Raw genomic sequence first — 19,386 nt, forward strand, 5'->3', positions numbered from 1 at the left:
GGAGAGTTCAAACCCACAACCCCTTCAGCCCGTGAAGGATTTCTCTTGCCCGGATAAAGCCATTGAGCTCAACATGCATCGGAAGGTTTGCGGGCAGCCACGAAAGCTTCACTTGAAGCTTCCCATTCTTGAAGCTCAAGCTCGGGGATAGACTTGGGAGCCTTCTTCATCAGCAAGAGCACTCAAATGCTGAAGCACTCTTCCACGGATGCCCAACCAACAACCGGACTTGATCAATGGAGCAAGCAGCATCATGATGATTTGGGCTTCAACGGTCGTCCCAAGCATTAAAGAGGTATGCCATTCTGATCTTAATCTCACAATTTAGCCACTTGCTGAGCTTAATCCATTGTTGGAGAGATTCAAGATTGCATACAAACATCATACCTCTTCCTGAATTTCATTGTAATGGCTGACATTAACCCCCTACCTTGTCTTATGATCTTGGATGAATATTAGCCATTGCACATTGGGTAAGTAGCAACCAGTGAGTCACTGGACTACCAAGGTAACCCCTACCCCAACCTTCATTGTTCCTTGCATCTCATGAAAAGGCCCAATGTCTTCTTTCCAATGCATCTCATGCTGATTGCTAATTAAAAATGTCTGCCATGTATACTCCGGCTGAGGAAAAAGGCCGATGCTGGGCGAGGTGGTAAGACAAAAGAAAGGTAACCCTCCCTTACCACTTAAGACCCTGAAGGGGTGCACAACCCGGCCCGGGGGGAACTTTGCCCACCTCCTGGTGATCCGAAACCCAATACTTGTTTGCAGATGCAGGTACTTTCATGAGCCCCACTTCCCTGCCCAAATGATCTCTCTTGGATACCCCACAATGCTAATGGCACCCATGTATGCCACTTGAAGTACATGCAATCAATGGAGATGTATGGCAATGAATGTACTTATGCATGAATGACAGAGTTGATGGGTATGCAATGATGCTCGGGATTATGTTTAGTATGCTTAAGATGCTATTGATGTGGCAGATCAGACCCCTTGATCTATGCTCTATCCATGTAAAACATTGGTACTAAGGGACAAGCAGTGTTTTTTGTCACAGTCCTGCAGGACTATCACAAAGATCCCATTGCAAAAAATTATGTCCTGAATCTCGGGGTGAACCCTATAGCTCATCTCGAAGAGGGCTTCGTCCCCTCCGGTTTGAATTAAAAATCTCCCCAATCGAAGTTACGATGTGAAAGTTATGCCCATTTTTGCGCACTAGGGTCACTGTGGACAAGATGCAGACCGCTCTAGGACAAGCACTGTAAACCCCTTACAAAAAATTCTGATCATTTTCTGTCATAAAGGTTAATAGCTCATCTCAAAGAGACCGTCGTCCCCTCCGACTAGAACCCGAAACCTCACCAATCGGAGTTTCCTACAAAGAGTTACGCCCCTTTTACTAACAGCAGGTCCTGAGGACTGCACCCAGATGGCTGGCTAGAAAGGCAAAAGCAAGGCCCGAGAGGAACTCCAGAGGGAGATTAGAGACTCCCGGACCTCCATAAATGAGGAACCAAGCTCAGCGCAAGATTATCATGGTGACATACAAGAGGAAATGCCTGAAACGAACCCGTATGTCCTTCTTAATCACACCCTCTGCCAACATGAGCTCTGTCATATGGAACGCCACAATGATATGGTCACCAACCACCGTCAAATGATGTCCAAGTTTGATGAAGCGATCAAGCACATGGCTATCTCAAACTCAAAGACCCAACAGACCTTGGAACAGCTCACTGCTCTTATTGCTCAGTTAGCGACCGCTTCATCCCAAGAGAAGACCAATGACTCTAGACATGAGTCTAGACGCCCTCCACATCAGGAACCATCGCATGGCCCACAGGGTATACTTGGCGCTAAGGGAATTTCTCCTTCTACCTATGAGATCGGGGAACCCTCTCATACGCATGATGAGCCCCTATTGAATTTCCCCGTCCACCATGCCAGCAACATTCACTTGAGGCCGCCTCCCACCTTGGGTCGAATTTCACCCGCTCTACCTAGGAGCCCCCATGCACCACATATGAATCAGCCCCATCAAGACAATATGGTACAAATGGCCAGCCTGGCAATCATGGACAGCATGGCTATAATGGACAACATGGGCTGAATGCACCACAAGGGATGTATGGACAGCAGGGCATGTATGGCCACCACGGGATGCATGGACAGCAAGGATTTCATAGGCAGCATGGCCCCTATGATCTGCGTGACAAGGTCGTTCTCACAAAGTATAATGGGCAATCCCTCTCACCATCTAACCTGGAAGAATGGACGTCCAAGTTGGAGTCCTACTTCAACATCTACCCCCGCACTGATGTTCAGAAAATACTTTTTACTTCTCTCCATTTGGAAGGTTTTGCCCACACTTGGTGGCGCTATATCAATCGGAAGAATCAACAGTTCATTGATTGGGAAGATTCCACTACACTGTTTGATGCAATCGAACTAGCTGAGAGATATGCAAGAAAGTACCGTAAGAATGAGCATTTTCAGCAAGGTGTTGGACCTCCCCGCATCCCTTCACGATCAGCCCCATACGGAGGCAGTTTTCGAGGCACTTCTATGTCTAATAGCAGCCCCAAAGTACCCACTTACCCCGCCTTCCATGCTGAAAGAAAAATGGGCACTTTTGGGACAGCATCAGGCTCTACTACTGAAAATAGGTATGCTGAAAATAAACAGTCCACTGCGTCACCTTCCCATGGATCCAGTAGTCAACGGTTCATCTCCCTAGATGTTGTGAAGGAATGCAAAGAAAAAGGCCTATGCTTTAAATGTGGAGATAAGTACACTGCCGATCATGCCTCCAAATGCCCGTACAAGACAGCTAAGGTCAATGTTCATAGCATATATGTCATGGAAGATTGGCACAATGAAGAGGATGACTTGGCCATTGACCAGACTGAGCCCATGGAGGATGTTGATCATGAGCAGTTCTATGACCTGGAGGATGGTTTTCCCTTTGACCCGGGCGGTGCTCCCTCACAGATACTTGATTTAACATCCCACTCACCTCCCACTTCCCTTTGCTCGATCTCCTTGGATGCTTGGACGGGTTCCTGTAGCCCCAGTACCCTTCACATTCAAGGCAGTATCAATGGGAAGCATGTTTTTATCCTTGTGGATAGTGGAAGCACTCACAATTTTGTCAATAAATCAGCCATTGATCGGTTGAAATGTACCCCTATGGCATTACACCACCCCTTGAAGGTCCAAGTAGCAAATGGAGAAGAAGAAATCAGCACACATGTATGTCTCGCAATTCCCTTATGCTTGGCTGAAAATTATGTGGCACTAGTTGATCTGATTGCCCTAGATATGGGCCCCATTAATGTTGTCTTGGGCTGTGATTGGCTAAAACAATTGGGAAAAATTGCTATAGACTTCTCTCAGCTTTACATGGAGTTTATGATGCATGGACAGCCTATCCACCTAGAGGGAGTTTGAGATCATGCTGATTTTCAGCTCATTACAGCAAAGCAACTCAAACGGGAGTTTAAGAAATGCTCACAAATCTTTGTTTTGCAATTAAATAAGGATACTTCTGATCAGCCCTCCGCAGTATCACATGACTCTGCCTTGCAAGCCTTACTTAAGGAATACAATGACTTATTTCAGATGCCTACATCCCTCCCTCCCAAGAGACAAGTGGACCACCCACTTGACCTAGAGCCCCATTCCAAGCCAGTGAACAAAGCCCCCTATAGACTCTCCAAGTGTGAGCGTGAAGAGGTTGCAAAGCAAATCAAGGAGTTGTTGGAGATGGGTTTCATTGAACCAAGTTATTCCCCCTATGCATCCCTTGTCCTCTTAGTCAAGAAGAAAAATGGCTCCTTTCGCATGTGCATTGACTACAGGGATTTGAACAAAATTACAGTGAAGAACCGCTACCCCATACCACGGATTGATGATTTGCTGGATGAGTTAAAAGGGGCATGCTTTTTCACTAAGATTGACTTGCGCTCTAGCTACCATCAGATTCGTATGCGGGCAGGAGATGAGGTCAAAACGGCCTTCAGGACTGATCGTGGACTTTACCATTTTCTTGTGATGCCTTTTGGGTTGACTAACACCCCTGCCACCTTTCAAAGCCTCATGAATAAAATCCTGCAGCCCATTCTGTTCAAGTTCGTACTTGTCTTCTTTGATGACATCCTCATTTACAGCAAGTCATCTAGGGAGCACTTGACACACGTTCGGAGGGTGTTTGACATATTGAGAGAGCATCGACTCTTTGCTAATGAGAGCAAATGCATATTCATGCAGATATCTGTGGAGTACTTGGGACACATTGTGAGCAAAAATGGTATACAAGCTGACCCGAAAAAGGTGCAATGTGTTATGGATTGGTCCACTCCTTCCACCACCACTTCCTTGCGTGGCTTCCTTGGTCTCTCTTCATTCTACAGATGCTTCATTAAGCACTATGCCACCATTGCACCACCTTTGACTGATCGCTTGAAAAAAGAGTCATTCTTTTGGGATGCCACTGCAGATCATAGCTGTAAACAGTTAAAGGACGCGCTTACTTCAGCCCCCATCCTTGTTTGCCCTGACTTCTCTAAGCTATTTACCATTCATTGTGATGTCAGTGGCCGAGGTATTGGTGCAGTCTTGTTGCAAGAGCATGGTGTGATTGCATTTGAAAGCCGCAAGGTTGATGAAAAGGAGATGCAAATGAATGTATATGACCAAGAGATGTTGGCCATCCTCCATGCCATCAAGAAATGGTACCACTATTTGTATGGCAGCCGCTTCCAAGTAAAAAGCGATCACCGAGTCCTCCAATACTTCTTGACTCAGTCTACTTTGACTCCTAAGCAAAGGCGATGGGTGGCAACCTTATAGAACTATGACTTCGACGTTCACACACACGGGGCAAGGATAATATTGTGGCCGATTCTCTCTCGAATGTGGGCATGCAGAGTGTCATCTACCTCAGAATTGCACAGTGATTGGGTTGAAGAGCTCCAAGAGGCTTACTTGTTAGATGATCATTTCAGCCACATATTTGAGAAATTACAACATGGGGTTATGGCTGAAAACTCCCAATATCAGCTCAAGCATGGCCTTATTTGGTCCCATGGCAAGATTGTCATCCCATACACCTCCCCCTTCACGCAGAAGATCATGGAAGAAATGCATTCTTGCCCCACTGCCGGTCACTTGGGTGTTTTCAAAACATATGACAGGATTGCCAAGAGCTTTCATTAAAAAGGCTCATGGAGGGACGTCAAGGACTTTGTGACCCAATGTATTCCATGCCAACAGAACAAGGATAGTACACTCAGGCCCGTTGGCCTCTTGCAGCCTCTCCCTATCCCTAAAGGGAAATGAACTCACATCACAATGGACTTTATCACTGGCCTTCCTGTGACTAAGAAAGGGTGGAACAGTATCTATGTGGTAGTTGATCGCCTCACCAAAGCTGTCCACTTTATCCCCACTAAGGTCCACTATACTGCCTCTCAAGTGGCCACTCAGTTTATGGAAAATGTCTTCAAGTTGCATGGCTTACCACAAGTCATAGTACATGATTGGGATGCAAAGTTTATGAGCAACTTTTGGCAGATAGTTTTCACCTCCATGGAGACCAAGCTTGCTCCATCCACTGCATCATAGTGACAGGAAACGGCCGGAACGGCCCCCCGGCACGCAGAATCGCCGTCCCCGGAATGTATCCGTCATGGACCGCGTTTCCAAATGAAGGAACGTTCCCTGTCTGAAAGGGGACAGAGAACGCCACGTGGCAAGCGAAACTTACCTGCGCTCGGTCGCCCGCATTCTGCATCCGCCTGCGCTTCGCGTTCTACTCCCGCCCGGCGCCCAGACTCCCGCCTGCATCCTGTTCTTCGCGTTCTACTCCCACATGCATCCTACTCCCGGGACCCGCCTGCATCCTGCCCCCAGCGGCCAGCGGCCCAGCCACCTTCATTCTCTTCCTTCTTCTTTTTTCTTCTCTTCCTTCTCTTCCCTCTCTTCCTTCTTCTTCTTTCTCTTCTTTCTCCTCCCACCTCCAATCTCTTCCTTCTTCTTCTTTCTCTTCTTTCTCTTTCTTCTCTTCCTTCTCTTCTTCCTTCTACCTTCTCTTCACTTCTCCCTTCTCTTCTTCCTTCTTCCTTGAACCTTCTTCCTTCTCTTCCTTCTTCTCCTCTTCCTTCTAAGTTCTTTTCCAAGTTCCAAGTTCTCCTCTTTTCTTCTTCTTCTTTATTCTCTCCCTTTCCCTTCTCTCTCAACTCTTGAGTGAGTCTTGACTCTTGAGTCTTCTCCCTTCTCTCGAGCCTTCAATTTTTCCTTCTCTGGACTCTTGAACCTTCAATTTTCAGCCTAAAATCATAAATGGCTTCATCTTCCCGCCCCGCTCGTCAGGTTGGTGGTCGAGGAAGAAGGTCTGATGATTGGTCATTTTTTTGAGTGGTGGAGGATCTCGACCATGGACTTGCAAGCTTTACCCATACAAGCGAACTAGTGGAGCAAACAAGGTAATCCATTGAGCCGAGCATTTGTATTTCAAATTTTTATTGATTTTAATTTTTCAAAGTTCCTTAAATATTAGAATATGGACTACCAATTGCCACTTGTTCCATTTTAATATTTATGCATAATCAGATCCGAGCTCATCTCCTACATGAGCCAAATTCAGAGGTGCAGTTTTGTCCAAATGTGACCTTGGAGAAGCAAAGGGAGCTTCGTGACCGTGTAGCAGGTCAACAAGCTTATCTTGCATCTAGACCACAACGTGTTGCAGTTGACCCTGCAACTTTTGTGACACCATCCCCATCAAATGTATCTAGAGCAGGGTCAGTATCAAGAAGTGCTACCTCCACACCTACTGCAGGCATTGCATCGGCCATGGCATCAACAACGCCACATGTTGCACGTAGACAAAGCACACTTGATGCTAGTTGGGATCCCAAGAAGAAGGAAGAGATGGATACATCAGTGGCACGCTTTTTTTATCATGACCACATTCAATTTCGTGCAGCCAGGTCAGAGTATTTTAAAGTAATGTGCAAGAAGATTGGTGAGTATGGCCCTTCGTATGTACCTCCATCATCAGAGACCTCACGCACCACTTTGCTCGACAAGGAAAAGCGCCTTGTTGAGCAAGCAGCAGTGACTAGAAAGAGCATGTGGGCTAAAAATGGAGTTTCCTTGATTGCTGATGGTTGGAGTGATACACGCAAGCGATCCATTCATGGTATGGTTGCTTATTCTCGTGGAGAAATGTATTTCATATCTTCACATGATGCATCGGGGACAAGAAAGTCAGCAGATGTACCTGCAGCAAAGTGGGTTACAGGTGTTGAGCTTATTGGCCCAGAGCATGTTGTGGGATTTGTTGCAGATGGAGAGCCTGCAAATAGGGCAGCAGGTGCTATTATTCAGGGATATTATCCGCATATCACAGTTTCATATTGTATGGCTCATTGCTTGAACAACCTACTAAAGGATATTGGTAACCTGTCATGGATTACACCTATCATAGAGTAAGGAGCTCAAATGGTTAGCTTTGTTTTGAATCACCAGTTTCTTCGCCATCACTTCTCTTTGCAGTCGAAGAAGACACTTTTAAAATACTCTGATACCAGATTTGCCTTTAACTTCTTGATGCTAGGCAGGTTAAGAGAATGCAGTGGTGCCTTGAGGCAGTTATTTCTTAGTAATGAGTTTACCTCATCAACATTGGCAGATACTCCTACAGGTATCTTATGCTTGGAGAAAGCAAATAACTCCACTTTTTGGGATGATGTAAAGCGGATAGATGCTATGGTATCACCCATTGTACATTTATTGAGGGTTATGGATGCTATGCAACCTTGCATTGGCAAGGTATATGAGGCTATGGACAGGCTGAATGAAAAGTTGCAGGAGTTGGCACCAAATGATGAGGCGTATGAGAAAATACACCATTTAGTTGTGACGAGGTGGAACTCCTATAGCTCACCCATGCATGCAGCTGCATTTGTTGTGGATCCTGAGTTCCAGGGCAAGGGTCAGGAGAATGACACTGAGGTTATGGATGCATGGAGACTTATATTGTCTCGTCTAGTGCCTGATCATGGCACTAGACGAAAGATCAAAGATCAGCTTTCATGTTACAAGACCTTTCGGGGTTCTTTTGGTTGTGGAAATGCACAGGAGGATCGCTGTAAGCATAGTTACCAGGAACGGGGAACGGGAACGGGATCGAGACCGGGACCCCCCGGAACAGGGGGAACGCCTAAAGTTAGGGAACGGGAACGGGAACGGAAGGAACGGCATATATATATATATATATATATATATATATATATATATATATATATATATATATATATATATATATATATATATATATATATATAGAGAGAGAGAGAGAGAGAGAGAGAGCTCATAGATTAAGTTAGTTGGAAGATTGCATGGTGGAAGTGAGAAGGGTGGCATGATATCACTGTTGCATCTTGCTCGCACCAAATCTGGACAAATCCCCAAATTTTCCAAGTCTTGCGTGCACCAATTTCAGTGAAATTGAAAGAATTTCAATAAAATGTGAAAAGCCCCAAAATTCCCGGGTAGATGTGCACCGACTTTGCAATTTCTGAGTCAAATTGTCCAATTCTGTGTTGAGATCCCCAGATTCGAGAAAAGCCCCAAACTTCTGAGCCGATTTTGAACAGATAAGAGATCTTGTGCTCACGCGTGCGAAACCCCGTCAATGGGTGGAGATTTAAAAAAAAAGATTGAATTTTTGAAAAAATCTATGGGTCAACGGACCCATCAATCGTGCGTTGTGAAGCCCGCCTTTTGCCGTTACGCGCTGGTCGCCGTGCCCGCCGTGCAATGCGGACGCCCCGTCGCGTGCCCGCCGTGCAGTCGCCCCGTCGCGTGCAGCTGTTGCCTGTTACGTATCACACAGCAGTCGCCTCCAGTCGTCTGTCCACGCTTGGTGCAGTTCCAAACATGGTGTTGCATGGTGGAAGAGCAGTTGCCTCCAGTCGTCTATCCACACTTGCTGCAGTTCCAGGGAACGGCCGTTCCAAACAGGGAACAGTTGCTGGAACGGCCCGGAACGGTGCGGAACGGGGCTGGGAACGGGCAGGAACGTTCCATGGGCGTTTCGCTGGTAGACACATGCCGGAACGCGTTAATCCGTTCCTAAGGCCCGGAACGGGCATTCCCTGTTTCTATGGCTGTAAGATTGGGGCAGCTTTGTGGTGGGAGGACTATGGTTCGGATGGTCCTGAGTTGCAGCAACTAGCCATCCGTATTTTGAGTCAGTCAGTTAGCTCCTCTTGTTTGGAGCAATTGTGGAGTACCTACGCTCACATTGCTTCAAAGAAGAGGAACCGTCTTGGTGTGGAGAGGGCAAATGATCTAGTATTCGTTAGTGCTAATTTGAGGATGTTATGTAACAGTATGACAACAAAGCCTGATCCATTCACAGAGTGGGAGATGCAGCAAGAAGAGGAGACACATGATGATGTTGAGGGAGATGCAGCAATTCATGGTACACATGATGATGAGACTGGCACTTCAGGAGTGGCTAGAGCAGCCTCAGATCATGATCATGATCTTTGATTTAGCTTACTTATCACAAGTCTCATGATACATGAGTCATGACACATTTACATTATATATGATATTATGATCATTGATGACACTGTGACACTTGGGCTGTTGACAGTTGTGCCATGCTGATATTATATTTGTACTTGAGTCTTGCAGTTGCCCTTTGGGCTATTTTGGCATGCCGCATTTTGCTTCAGTCTAGAGATTAGACTTTAGATTTGTAGTATTTTTTGGGGCAATGAGCATGTTCTTTCAAAGATTAGACTTCAATTTCATATTTGTAATCTTTTAAGTTTTTTGGCAATGGTACCATAGGCATGTTCTTTTAGCTTAGACTTTAAAGTTTAGTTCATTGTTCATTGTTTTATCATTTATAATTTTTGGCATATGTATTATGGATTTTATTATTTATAATTGAATAGCTTACCTCTTGAGCCTTGTAAGTTGCAATTCAATTTCTAATGAGTAGTTTTAGAATAATGCATGATATCTTAAAGTTAAAACTTAAAATGATTTGTCCTTGTGGATTATATACCTTGGTTTTAAGTTTTAACACTCCAGAGTCCACATGGATTATAAGTGAAATATTAAATTTTTTTCATGAATTTTGATTTTTTAAATGCCGTTCCTGTTCCCACGTCCCCGTTCCTTAGGTTTGGCGTTTCCGTCCCCGTCCCCGTCCCCATTCCCCGTTCCCGTTCCCCGTTTCATGTTTCTATGCATTGCATACCACCCTCAGACTAATGGCCAAACTAAGAGAGTGAACAAATGGCTTGAGACATATTCGAGGCACTTTTCCCATGATGTACAACACAATTGGGATACGTGGCTTCACTTAGCTGAGTTTGCATATAATAACTCCACATACTCTAGCATTGGAGTTTCCCCTTTTGAGACCTTACATGGGTATAAGGTTCCCCTTCCTATAGTCTTGTTTACTGATAAGATCAATCCTCAGAGTCAAGCTGAATTGGATCGCATGCAAGCTTTACTTCAGCAATGCAAAATGAATCTTCAGAAGGCCCAAATACACATAAAACTCTATGCTGATTAAAAACGAAGGCATTTGGAATTCCAAGAGAAAAAATTGGTCCTTTTGAAAGTGCCTAAGTCCCACTACTCCACTCTCAAAGAGGGTAGCAGTAACAAGCTAGCCCATCACTTCTATGGCCCATACCGATTCCTGAAGAGAGTTGGCGACTTGGCCTACCGCTTAGAACTCCCCCCTACCACCAAAATCCACAATGTGCTTCATGTCAGTCAACAATGTGCTCCTCAGTGGACTATGTGAAAGAACTTTCCCCCATAGATGAAGAGGGCATCACTCAATATATTCTTGAAGCAATCATTGGACAGCGAGATAAGCACTTACGATCCCGATCCATCAAAGAATACCTCATTAAATGGCAACGCCTACCCTTGGAAGAAGCCTCTTGGCGCCCAGCAACTATCCTCAATGAATTTCCCTACCTCCGTAAACCCCAACGGCTGGAAGACTAACCCCAACGGCTTCTTCCAAGGGTAGGCGCCAAGAATGCCCACTTCCCGCCCGCAGACTGCACACTGTTTTAGAACAATTTCTTACTTACTCAAATCACATGCATGTGCATTCTACATAGGCTGAAAGTACTCATCATAAGCTCCGTTTCAACATATGGTACGCCCTATTTGGAGCAGCCTATCAAAAGTTATGACCGGTTTACTTGAGCAGACCGGTTCAGGACTGCATGCTGTCCCTAGTCTCTCCACACCTAATCTTCATTGTCAAAGGGCTCTGAGTAGTACTCTGCAACCCTCCCTTAGCCCACCCATCACTCCCCTCTATTTCTCCTTGTTTTTTAGGGCAAAAACCTTTCGCATGGGGATGGATTGTAACAAGCGAGATACACACCGACTAGGGTTTAGACACCCCGTCACACTGGTCGGGGTATTTAAGGTGTAAGAGCCCCAAATTAGGGCAACCAGTTATTATCAAGATCACACTCTTCACCTTCATCTCCCGCTTCCATGGCTTCCTTCTCCCTTCTCTTCTCTTTTCTCTCTTTCTCTCTCCTCTTCTAGTCTTCTTCCTTCTTCTTCTTGTTCTCTTTCTCTCTCCTCAGCTCCCCTTCTCTCTCCTCTCAGCTTCTTTCATTACATTCAGCCATCTCAGAAGGTAGCTGATTACATCCTAATACACACATAAGCCCACCAAGAATATTTCCTACATGTGACAAGAGTTGTGTCTATCTCACTCTAGTGATCCTGATTGTACAAAAGCATTGTCAAACAGTACCTCATCTGTGAGTGCCACTGCTGAAACTTAGGTCAGCAATTCATTCGAAATGACCAAATAAACATGGTATGAGACAGTACATATGGATCCAGCTCAAGTAGGAAATTCAACCATTTAATCCAACCTTCAGGATGTGAGGCAGCAGATGGTACTGCAGCCAATGCACTATATCAAGAGCTGATTTTCACAAATAGTTAGCCCACGTAACTACTAAAGCAACAAGGTGATTTTGTGCCACCCATAAAGTATTGGCAATGCACTCGAGTATAAACAACAGAAACCATCACACTTCATTGTTCTGATTTTCACAATAAGAGTTTGACCAGATGAATTGCAAGTGAGTCCTGCGGAGCACCAAAGACAGAGCTGCACTTCCAACAAAGCAATACTTACCACATAAATCTTGCTGCCAGAGGAGCATAGTCGAAGAAGTTCTCGGGCAACCTTCAGGGCCTTCTCGAGGGAGTGGAAGCTTGTCAGCGCCTGCGTGGGAAGTGGCACTTTGAAATCCTTCGCCTCTTCGAAGAGGGGGGCAAGCAGCTTCACTCTCCTGGTCAGGTTTCCACAATCGGTCTTGAACAACCTCCTGTATTCACCAATCAAGGAGATCTCATTTATGAGCTCGATGAGTCTCTGCACTAGCCCCTGCGAATCAGAAGGGTCCACCATCTCATGACGGTCTAATGGATCGGGTCTTATGGCCGAGCTGGGAGGATGAGGGAGGTCATTAGCGGCCTGAATAGGGTCACCGCCTTGCTTCACGCCTGAGAAGAGGACGTCCAACGGGGGTGCTAAGCTTGTCCGATTATGGCATTCCATTAATCAGGAAAACTGTTGCCACCTCTCTCTCACTTTCTGATGCTGCTCTATGTTGCCGCTCTGGCATCTGCTCTGCTGATCCTGCCTGTTCTGGCACCCTCTCTGATACTGCTCTGCAAAACCGAAAACCGAGGTTGTTTGTTGTTCCTTAACACGAGAAGGGTTCGAGCCTCGAGGGGAGAGAGAAAGAGAGACCAAACAGGCTATCTTGTTTTCTGGTTTTTTTTCTGGTCAATGGCAGGCCGGCCTCCCAATAAAAGCTAGAAATTTGGGATTGAAACTGAATTGATCCACAATTTCACGCTTCCTCTCGATCCTCGGGAGTCGGGACTCTACAGTCAAGCACCAATCTTTTTAGCCTGCCTTTGGAAAGCTTCACGAAACTTGGAATCAGAGACTTTTGAGTTTCCGATCCTGTTCAATTTCTTAAATTTATGTGAATCTAATGTTTTCAAAAGGATCCCTCCTTCAATTGTTCAGTTTTGGAATTTAAAGTAGATGTTTTTTATATTAAATCGGCAAATCTAGAAGTCCCTCCTTGACATATTTATTCAATCTCGAACTTCCTGACACTACAAGAGAGCACATGGATCACTCGCCTCAAGACATAGCAAGTCTAGTGCACCTACTAACCACTAAAGTGCAAAAGGAATTTCTCAGTGGGTTCTACAAAGATGAAGATCATAACCAACTTAAGCTCCTCTATTTAACAAATTCACTTAAGGTTGGTCTTGAGATATGCTAGGTGGCTTTGCATCGATGAAATAATAGACTCTCAACATAGGGGGGCAAAGGGTTGTAGATTCTATCGAGGATCATCATAAGCTAATCCCTCCAATCAAAATCCATTGAGAGCATCTATGATGTGTACAAGGAAGAGGACCCCAAGAGATGAGATAGGGAAATTTTGTACATACTTCTAAGAACTCTAATGTTTTCAAGATGCACTTAACTACTTAAAGTCAAAACCCAAAATCTTTGACACAGATACTGGGGATGTATTCTTTTTGGATGGTCCTGATGGGTCTAGGAAGACTTTCCTGTATAAATGCTTACTTGCGAAGATGCGTAGTGGCGGCCGTATAGCACTGGCAACAGCATCATGTGGCATTGTTGTCTTGCTTTTACCAGGTGGTTGTACGGCTCACTCATGGTTTTAAATCCCATTAGAATTAAATAATCGATCCACTTGCAATATTCATGTTCAAAGTGACCTTGCTCGGTTATTGAGACAATCGAGCCTTATTTTGTGGGATGAGGCTCCTATGACCCATCGATATGCATTTGAAGCGGTTGATAGAACTCTAAGAGATGTTATGAGTTGTGTTAAGTCATTTGGTGGAAAAGCTGTTTTGTTTGGAGGGGATTTTAGGTAGGTCTTGCTGGTTGTGGTAAAGGGAAAACATGAGGATATTGTTAATGATGCATTGTGTTACTCTGATTTGTGGCATTACATAAGGGTACTAAGGCTATCTGGGAATATGTGAGTGTCAACAACTAGTAGGGTAGTGGACAATGGGTTCATCTGTTGAATTCAAGGAATAGGTGATGGAGTGGGTATTACCGAAAGCTGTGATAAGTTGTGTGTTTCACTATCATGGTATTAAAAGGGCAGTCTATCGAAACCTTGATTGATAGTGTGTATAGTGACATGTCCAATGTGGGTAACTACACATCATATTTTAGTGAGTGGGCTATACTTGCCTCGCGGAATACAGAGGTGGCTACTTTGAATGATCATGCATTGCAATTGATGCCAGGGAAGGTCAAATAATATTATAGTGGAGATTCGATTGTAGTGACCTGACGACTCATTTTTGTACTCTGTTGAGTATTTAAATATATTGAACCTTGGAGGTGGATTTTCTCCTCATTTATTGTTGCTAAAGATAAATGCACCTATTATTCTTCTTAGAAACCTAAACCCAAGAAAAAGTATGTGTAATGGTACACGGTTGATATGTAGAACTTTCAATAGGAAAGTGATAGATGCTGAGATAATAACAGGGGCAAATATGGGCAAATGAGTTTTTATTCCCCAAATTACTTTTATTTCGAATACTACACAATTGCCATTTGCTATGAAACAAATCCAATTTCCCATCCGGTTGGCATTCGCTATGACAATCAACAAGTCACAGGGGCAGACTTTGTCCATTGTTGGGCTTTATCTAAAGGCACCAGTATTTACACATAGTCACCTATATGTTGCATTTTCAAGGGTAAAATCTTCGCATGGTCTGAAAGTCCTATTAGGTAAAAAGAATGGGGATATGACCACAAACATTGTATACAAGGATGTTCTTCGAAAGGTGTAGTAATGTGCATTGCTTTCTTTGTGGAGATATAGTTATTGACAACCATGTAGGGACACTGGTTTTGGGTATATGTGAATTGCTCTCTGCACCCTGTTTGGTTGGCATATACTCTCTTGGAAGTAAATTATTTTTTATATTTTACTATTTATTTAACTTTTGCAAATGCCTACCCTAGAGTGACAGTATTACCTAGCTTCTGACTGTCAAAAGGAGCTACAGTGTACGTTGCGCACAGTAACGAGTGATGATATTATAAGAAGGACACTTGCAAGGGTCATCGAGTGTTTATATGATGATGTTAATATTGACATCAAGTTCCCAGTTTTTATTGAAGTTGTATATTGTGGATACACACAATGTTTTCGGGTGCATATGTACGAGGTTGACCATAAGAAGAGATTTCAACACTCTCATACTGATAAGATACCAAGGCATTGGTTCAAGTATAGATTCAAGGATTTGGGTTGTTTTGTGACACTGCATCAACGTTTGTCAGTCCATACGGAATAGTTCACAAATGTTTAACCAGGTATTATTATTGTTGGGATGAAATGATTTTTGTTAGTTGTTCCATGTGCTTATATTGTGATTTTTGTTTCAATGCAGGTGGTAAAGAGAGAGGTAGGACTATTGCATTGCCCATGTGATTACCAATGGAAACTGTGGAATAATTCCCTACTTTACCTTCGCATGCTTTGCTCAAGGAGGAAGATTTTGTTAATGATTCCTCAAAGAAGAGGAAGCTTTCTTTCTATTAGGTATCTTGGAGACATTGTCTCTTTTTGTTGGCATTGGCCATTTGCCGATGGTGCTTGAAAACACTTGGGTGCCTTATACTTGGCCTTTGTGGCTTCATTTTCTTTAGGTCTCTTATAGAAATTCTTTTTGTGATGCATGGTCTTTTTCTCGATTATGACCCGTTTTAGTATAACGTTATTGTTCCACGTACTTATATTGTGATTTTTGTTCCAATGCAGGTGGTAAAGAGAGAGGTAGGACTATTGCATCGCCCATGCGATTACCAATGGAAACTATGGGATTCCATTATTGGAAATATTAGTATTCCATTATTGGAAATATTAAATAGCTCAATTGGGTTTAAAGTAATGCTGGGGCTAATAACAAGGATCCTAGGCTTTAAATACATTGGGAGATACTTTCTTGCTTCCAAAATGGTCAAGGGATAATCCATTCTAGAGATACATTTAGTATAAGGGATATAAGCTTTAAGTGGACAAGAATCCAATCAAGCTTTACAACCTTTAGCAGTTGTGAATAAGTACGTTGGTTTCAGTTTATTAACCAGTTGAGCATCTATTATGATGTTGACATCAAGATCACTGGTCTCCATGAACCAAAATGCTCACATGAGGTGTAATTCTTCTAGTATCTTCACTCTTAACAAATCACAACTTAAGTGGTCCTATCTTTCAAGATCAAAGTCTATCTTGAAGTGGTCATCGCCACCCATTCTTTATGAACATCGAGTTAGGAAATGCCACTTATGTGATTAATCAATCCTCAAGGCAAACAAGCACCACACTTGGTTCAGTGAGAGTGAGAAATGTGGAGGAGTGGAACCTCAACCCCTTTCTCCATAAGGCATAGTCTCATAGGGGCCTTAAAAAAGTATTGTGCCAGGATCTAAGACTTGGACCTAAAGAAAGTCAATGTTTCATCTCTATGCCTAACCTTATTGGTGGAGAAGCCACCCAATTAATCAAGTCCACTCATATATAGGACATTCCCACTGAGGCACATGCCCAATTACTTCCCACGCACACTCAAAGCATTTCTTTAGTTATCTAATTACCTACAACAGTTAAGTAAGACACTCAAAATTAGCTTCTTTAAAAAACCTACTATGCATAGGTTCCTTCACATAATCCAATGCACTAATACAAAAACAATTGAATACAATCCTTTCAAAATAGTTTCTTCACTTCTAATAATAGTGAATACATTATCCCTACCAATTAATTAATAGTTATCTCTCGTCCACTTAAGTCAAGCACAAAACCACCCCAAAACCAAGTATCTAACAACAAACCTATCTCCTAACTAGTATGGAAAACCTTCCGAACCACTCTAGACTTGGAAGGCACTTACCCCATCGTAGGCCATGTAATAGTCTCCCTAGAGCCTCAGTAGTCATTGGGAATCAATCCCACCTTGCAAAGAACCCTCTTGTCTATAGTATTGGTCCTAAGAACTAAGTTCCTGGTGGCAGAATTGAGTGGTGTGCTTGGGGGATGGCCACACTTGCTTCTTGTACTATCCATATAGACTAAACCATCAATAATTGCTTCTAGAAACCACTGTCATAGCAACCAATACTAAAGTAGATTTAAAATACACAAATAATCATTTTGAAACAATTTATTTACTAGTTGCACTTGAAATAATAATGACAAGCAATAATTTCAATAATTCTGCATTAGACAACTTGAGGGAATTTTTGGATTCTCACTGTTCTAATTTTACCCTTACCATTGCTTGGGATTTCTAGCCATTTGCATGTTTAAGCCCCTTATTTTAAACAACTCCAATTTTATTATCAAGACATGACTAGACAATCTATCCAAGATTTTACAAAATAGCAATGACAAATTCTTGATCATATGTTTAACTTAACAAGTCTAACTAGTTTTCTTTTAAGACTTTCTGTAATAGTTACTTTATGTTATAAGATCTTTCAATTTGAAGTAATTTCAATGTCTAATTAACATATTGAGAATGGTATTTTTGTTTACAAAAGTTAACTAAGTCGATTCCCATGTTGCAAGAGATAGTTTGTATTGACATCAATTTAATTATTAAGTAAACAATACAATTTTATCTATTGTGAGATTCTGAAGTTTGAAGATTTAGCGTAATATAATTGTTGATAATTGTATGAAGGTTTCTTGTGATTACTTGTCTATTTTATTACATATCATCTAATTGGATACATGGGCACTTGGTGAATTGGCGATGGGCGTGGTAGTGGGACTGCGCTCATTGCCATTATGGTCTACTCTGCTCCTATTGAAGCCATGATGGGCTCCACTATAGTTGCACATTGCTTTGGAGCCATGGTAAATGAAATCCCCTTACAATCATGGTCTCATGTGTCATCTATTCATAGGAATTCAGTAGCTCCCTGGATAACAACTAATAACTCCTTGAAATTCTAAGCATCTACAAAAAGTGAATTCAAGTATTACGACTCTAAAAATCCTCACCAATTTACGATAATATCACCTCTAAAATAGGTTGAAAATATAACAGTTATAATAGAGACAATATGTGTAGATAATTTAGTAGTGATCGATAACAGTATGGTGAAATAGAGGGGTTGTTTTTGGGCTAATTAAGAAGGTATTTCCAACAATAATCTCTACTATAAACATAGGTAAAACATGTTAAAATAACTCAACAAATAGAGACAATACATGGGAATAAACTAGTATGATTGGTAACAATATGTGTAAAATAGAGGGTTGTTTGGGATTGGTTAAGGAGGTATTTCTAGCACTAATCTTTGTCATAACCAGAGGTAAAATAGAAATTAAAATAGCCTAAAGATTGGTAGCTTGCTCCTCATTTGATTTGGGTAAGATGTGTAACAAACCAAGACTACATGAGGATGATGTTTTTGGGCTATGGGAGCAAGGTAGGGGTTGATTATGGGATGAGAACAAGGTGTGGTTGGTTCTAATAGCATATATACTTCTCTCAATGCTCATATATAGCCATGGGAGCTTCCATCATTGCAAGGGTATGGGAGCATACCAACGAACGTTAGCAACTTTTTTTCGGTGTCATTAAAAGTGTCACTATATATAATACTGATGCATATAGCAACATATATTGCAACTTATACACCAAGGCTTTTTTCAACTCATATGCCAATGCTTATTGCAAGGTAGATAGCAATGCAATACTATGGAGAAAAAGAGCATCAAAACTAGTCCACGGTGTGACATTTTGCAATGAGCGTTGAGAGAAAGAAAGAAAGTTATATTAACGTCTTCTAAAGACCAAAACTGGCCTATGAGACAAACTGTGATACAACTGATGAGGTCCAGCTATCCAAAATAAAAGTGCTGAATGAAAAGCTAAAAACTGGAAACTGGAAATACGGTGCTATGAGTGTGATAAGTGTCGTGTATGTGTATGTGCGTATGTAGCTCTGGTACTCCAGATAATGGCTACAAAGGGGGAACAAATGTCGGCTGTGATAGGGGAACAACTGTCGGCTGTGATAAAGTGGTGCGATGTGTATATGTAATAGATGCAGGGAGATATACTATCCTGGGATGTAGTAGCAGTCGTCGAAGTCGCTAATAGCAGGTGATCCCTCCTGGATGCAGGATGTGGTACATCGGCGGTGGAGAAAGAGCAAACTGGAGATCTGAGATCCAATGT

The 19,386-nt window shown here is 42.8% G+C and overlaps 1 protein-coding gene across 1 annotated transcript in view; it reads right to left on the reverse strand.

The window, feature by feature from the left end:
- Positions 1 to 13,044, reverse strand: part of LOC148020386 (U-box domain-containing protein 13-like) — a 30,821-nt gene extending 17,777 nt beyond the window's left edge. The window contains exon 1 of the mRNA XM_087700677.1: positions 12,233 to 13,044. Coding sequence (XP_087556803.1) covers positions 12,233 to 12,658 — 426 coding nt within the window. The 5' untranslated portion in view covers positions 12,659 to 13,044. The remainder of the gene's footprint in view (positions 1 to 12,232) is intronic.
- Positions 13,045 to 19,386: the final 6,342 nt, after the last annotated feature.

This window comes from Lygodium microphyllum, chromosome 19 (assembly GCF_053477565.2).
Source record: "Lygodium microphyllum isolate KBCC chromosome 19, Lygodium_microphyllum_v1.1.10, whole genome shotgun sequence".
Classification (NCBI taxonomy): Eukaryota; Viridiplantae; Streptophyta; class Polypodiopsida; order Schizaeales; family Lygodiaceae; genus Lygodium; species Lygodium microphyllum.